Source organism: Sinocyclocheilus anshuiensis, unplaced genomic scaffold, assembly GCF_001515605.1.
Source record: "Sinocyclocheilus anshuiensis isolate Anshui unplaced genomic scaffold, SAMN03320099.WGS_v1.1 scaffold690, whole genome shotgun sequence".
In the NCBI taxonomy this organism is placed as follows: domain Eukaryota; kingdom Metazoa; phylum Chordata; class Actinopteri; order Cypriniformes; family Cyprinidae; genus Sinocyclocheilus; species Sinocyclocheilus anshuiensis.
The window spans coordinates 163765-168798 of record NW_015547715.1 but is presented as its reverse complement, the minus strand read 5'-3'; the positions used below and the strand labels follow the sequence as shown (position 1 = coordinate 168798).

The 5034-nt window shown below is 31.8% G+C and overlaps 1 protein-coding gene across 1 annotated transcript in view; it reads left to right on the top strand.

Annotated features, from left to right (window-relative positions):
• The window catches only part of LOC107704137 (probable ATP-dependent RNA helicase DDX56), a 10142-nt gene extending 7555 nt beyond the window's left edge, over positions 1 to 2587 (top strand). The window contains exons 10-14 of the mRNA XM_016506998.1: positions 514 to 590; positions 677 to 766; positions 843 to 948; positions 1378 to 1469; positions 2277 to 2587. Of these exons, the coding sequence (XP_016362484.1) occupies positions 514 to 590; positions 677 to 766; positions 843 to 948; positions 1378 to 1469; positions 2277 to 2357 (446 nt within the window). The 3' untranslated portion in view covers positions 2358 to 2587. The remainder of the gene's footprint in view (positions 1 to 513; positions 591 to 676; positions 767 to 842; positions 949 to 1377; positions 1470 to 2276) is intronic.
• Positions 2588 to 5034: the final 2447 nt, after the last annotated feature.

Sequence of the window (5034 nt, the reverse complement as noted above, 5' to 3'; positions counted from 1 at the left end):
AACGGATAGTTCCGGTCCTTGATTCTGATTGGCTGAGCCACGTTCGAAGCTGTTGTAAATTACACTACAAAGATACACCTTTGTTTACTTCTGTGCAACCACTTTGTTGGAACCACAACTGTTTCTGAGGAACTACATTGTTTGGCGGAAGAATAATGTTTTTATTAATATCATTTTTATTTTGTGAAACCTTACTATGTATATGGAATAACCGTATTATAAAAGCAATAAGCCCCGTGAAGCCGTGGTTTACAGTGAATTTATAACAGCTCCGCTTCGCGTCGTACCTAACAACGCCCCTTAGCTGTTATAAATTCACTGTAAACCACGGCTTCTTGGGGCTTATTGCTTTAAACTAACATTAAAATATTATAAATAAAATGCTGGTATTGTGTAGAATATGGGCCCTTTATCGTTTCAATATTTATTGTATTATTTTTATTTTTTATGCAAATGTGGGCAGAAAAGAATGTTGTATGTTTCAAGGCGTTACTCTCCCTCGTCTGTTTTCAGACAGCACACATGACAGCGTTTTGAAGCCGTACGGGTTTAAAATGGAGGAAATCGAGGGATTCAGATACAGATGCCGGGTATGTTTGTGTCCTCACGCAGCACTGAAGCTGTGTTTGTGGTTCGGCTCACCTGAGGAGTCTCTTTTGTGCTTTAATTTACCCAGGATGCCATGAGATCGGTGACGAAGCAGGCGGTGAAGGAGGCCAGACTGAAGGAGATCAAACAGGAGTTGCTCAATTCAGAGAAACTCAAGGTTTGTGGTCGCGTCATTTCAAGCAGTTCATCTCTAATGTCCAGTGATTGGTTGTCATTGATTTTCTGTGTGACAGACGTACTTCGAAGACAATCCCAGAGACCTGCAGCTGCTGCGACACGACAAAGACCTTCATCCTGCCGTCATCAAACCTCACCTGAAGAACGTGCCCGATTACCTGAGTAAGGACTCGCTGCCTTTTTATTGATCTGTATATAGGACACACAGACAAATAGATCGTTAAAACTAGGGATGTAACGATTAACCGCGATCCGGTTGAAAATCGATTCAAATATGTGACGATTCAAATCGGTTGAGATGCTAAACAAATCGCGATTCAATTAGGGGTAGGAGTTCATATGATTGTATGTCTGAGGGGAACTAAAAGAGCAACAATATGCAAGTGCTATATTAGTATATTATTATAGCGTTAGTCTATATTTCAATTTCACAAAGAAACGTACAGTATTTTGTCCAAGCAATAATAAAAGGACACATTTAATTTATAATTTGTCTTAAATCTAATTTTGTTCAAAAAAATTGTGAATCGAATCGTGAGTTGAGTGAATCGTTACATCCCTAGTTAAAACGCATTTTCATGTCTGTTTCAGTCCCGACGGCGCTGAAAAGTCTCGTCAATCCTCTGAAACGACGGAAGAAAAAGAAGAATAAAGCAGGCGGCGTGATGCTGAGCAGCTTTAAGGTGAGATCCGTCATTTACTAATTTTTTACGTAATTTTTTTATAACTGTAAATTGTAATATGTTTTGTAATTGATTTTTTTTTTATCAATTTTAGTTTTCATTCTAGTTTTAAGTTTTCATGTAAATTTTATATTTTATTTTATTTCAGCTTCATTTCAATTTTAAAAAATTCTATTTTTTATTTTATAGACTAGCTAAGATTGATCTTAACTGGCTTTAAGGTTAGAATACAAATCGTTCATTTACTTTAAAATTTTAAAAATGAATAAGTTTTGTTCAGCATTTTATGTTCATATTGATGTAATAATGGCATATTGGTTAATAGAGTTGAGCAGCAATGTGATTTTAGTATTATTGATATAGTGTTTTTTGTTATTATTGAATTAGTTTTTTGTATTTTATTAATTTTGTTGTGTTGTCATTTATATTAGTTTGTATTTATTAATTTTTATTCTAGTTTATTTATTATTATTTATTTTATTATTTTAGTAATTAAACTTTAAACAAAAATGAGAAATCAATAAAATAATTTTAAGATTGTTTTATTAATTTTGTTGTGTTGTCATTTATATTAGTTTGTATTTATTAATTTATATTCTTGTTTATTTATTATTTTAGTACTTAAACTTTAAACAAAAATTAGAAATAAATGAAATAAATGTAAGTTTTTATATATTTTATTTCAGTTAACGTTTATTACAAGTCATTTTTATGGTTTTAGTTAACAATAATAACTTAAAAACATAAAAACAGATCCTCTGATGGCGCTCTGAATGAATGCTGTTTTTATTTGTGTTGTGTTTGCAGAAGAATTCCAGAGGCAAAAATCCACTGAAGAGTTTTCGCTACACGAGGAAGAAGCGTGAAAAGAAGGCTGGAAAGTCCTAACAGCATAAGAGCCTGAGAGACATGGGGACTGGATTGAGATGTTGAGGAAATCTTGACGTCTGGACACTTTGAACCGTGACTGTCATCCTGAACGACACGGTCGAGATTATAAAGTCCTTCAGAATCAGACGTGCACGAGGACTCCTGTCTCACTGCATGTGTGAAATGATTTTGATGAATATTGAACATGTAATATTGTTTCATTAATACTAACACTCTGCTTCATAAAGTCTCTTGTTCTGATTTTGTTTATAAAGGTTAGGTGCTTAAACATGTTTTCAGCTCATTTTGACCACAAAATTGCACAAGTAATTAACAAATGTATTTTTTTATTAAAATACTATATAATTACATAAATCCAATAATTTAATTATTGTCAAAAGAATGCATCAACATGTTTTATTATGTTTTTTTTATATATATGTGACCCTGGAGCATAAGTAAGTCGCCGAGTCTTAAGTCGCTGGGGTATATTTGTAGCAATAGCCAAAAATACATTGTATGGGTCAAAATTATCGATTTTTCTTTTAAGCCAAAAATCATTAGGATATTAAGTAAAGATCATGTTCCATGAAGATATTTTGTTAATTTCCTACCGTACATATATTAAAACTTAATTTTTGATTAGTAATATGCATTGCTAAGAACTTAATTTGAACAACTTTAAAGATGATTTTCTCAATATTTAGATGTTTTTTGCACCCTCAGATTCCAGATTTTCAAATAGTTGTATCTCGACCAAATATTGTCCTATCCTAACAAAACCATACATCAATGGAGAGCTTATTTATTCAGCTTTCAGACGATGTATAAATCTCAATTTCAAAAAACTGACCCTTATGACTGGATTTGTGCTCCAGGGTCACACATGAGAACATTTAGTTCTCATAAGAATTCAGGGAGAAAATTAAAATATCACTGCAAAAAAATCTTAAATGTCCTCAAAATAGGAAACTTTTCCAAAATAAGAAAAAGAAAACTTTTTTTTCAGTACATTAATTGTTAAATTAATACAGTGGAGATCAAAATTAGAGAACAACTTACAATTTCCTAAATTTCAAGGTCACTGCTTAGTCCTATTTGAAGCTATCCTAACATATTTCACCCTAGCATATTTCATAAATGAATTGTATTTTATTCTTATTCTTATTAACAGTTGAGTAGTTTGCCAGCTAATATAAACCTTTTGACAAAATGCTTTTATATCTGTATAAAATGCAGAAATTGATAGATTCTGCAGCTGTAATTTGATTTTGACATCAACTACTCATTTGATCACATGGTGCAGGTTATTGGTTAAAAACCAATGAAAGGCATGTTTTGTTAATGCCAAATATTTATTAATCACCATATTACATTTTAGTACAATTAATGCGTATGTGAAGGGGAACAACTAGTCTGAAACATCACTAAATGCTTGTGCTCTTCTAAAATGAGCCGGCAATGATTTGGCAATTACCAGAAAAAGGCACCTCAAATGGTCTCACACTGCATCAGCAGTTGGTTAGTTAGTTAGTCGTACACGTGAAGTGTAACTTGTACATTGCTGAGGCCAGATGCACACAGATTGAACACACACTCATTTAGATACGAATATAACACTGTCATGTTTCCTGTGCTGAAGAACCTCAACTGAACAATAAACGTCTACACACACGACACTCTCAGTCCATCTCTACTGACGTATAAAAAGCACAACTTTAGTGTCTGAACATGTCATAGTGATGAGTTTAACGTGCAGATTCTCCAGTTCAACACGGCAATCGCACAAAACCGTCCTCTCGTGCCGGCTGGAACAGACACAATGAGTGAATCCCACAAAAAAAACATGTTTGGGTCATATTTCACCCCAAAAAAGCTAAGAAAACTATTTTTCTTAAAGAAAATAAAGCATATTTTAAGACATTATTTTCATGACAATTAAGCACATTTTACCCCCAAATTCTCATTACAGCAAGACATTTTCCAGACTTTTACATTTTTATTCTTATTATTCATAACTGTAATACGTTATTGTTTTACTGTATAAAGAGGTCTTTTTTATTTTTATTTAAATAAGCATAAAGGCAGTATAATAAATATCATAGTATATTATGTACTTTACAATTTACATATTTTTCCAGTACCCTTTTTTTTTGGCATTATGATTGTGGGAAATTTGTTCTTAATTGTCAAAATACCAAAATATAATGTGTCCTTATGAGATTTAAATCCTACTATTTAATTATTGTTAAAAGAAAATGTTAATATCACAATTTGGGGGAAAAAGTTCTTAATTGTCAGAATGGCAATATATAAATGGTGTTAATAATTAGATTTTCAAAAACAAAACAAAATACAATTTCAAATTTACAAAAATTCTATTTATTGTTGAAAGAATGCATCAACAATTTTTTTTAGAAATGAGAAAGTTTAATTATAATTAAAATTTAGTGAGAAAATGTCTTTAATATAAAAGAATTGGGAGAAATTTGGGGAAAACTGTTCTTAATTGTCAAAATGCAAAAATATAAAAGGTCCTAATTATGGGATTTTCAAAATCAAAGCAAAATAGCATTTAAAATAAAATTTAAAAAAAAACTACTATTAAAGGTGGGGTAAGTGATTTCTGGTAGCCAATGTTGATATTTCAAATCACCAAAACAAACACGCCCCTACCGGTCTCGCCCCTATTTTG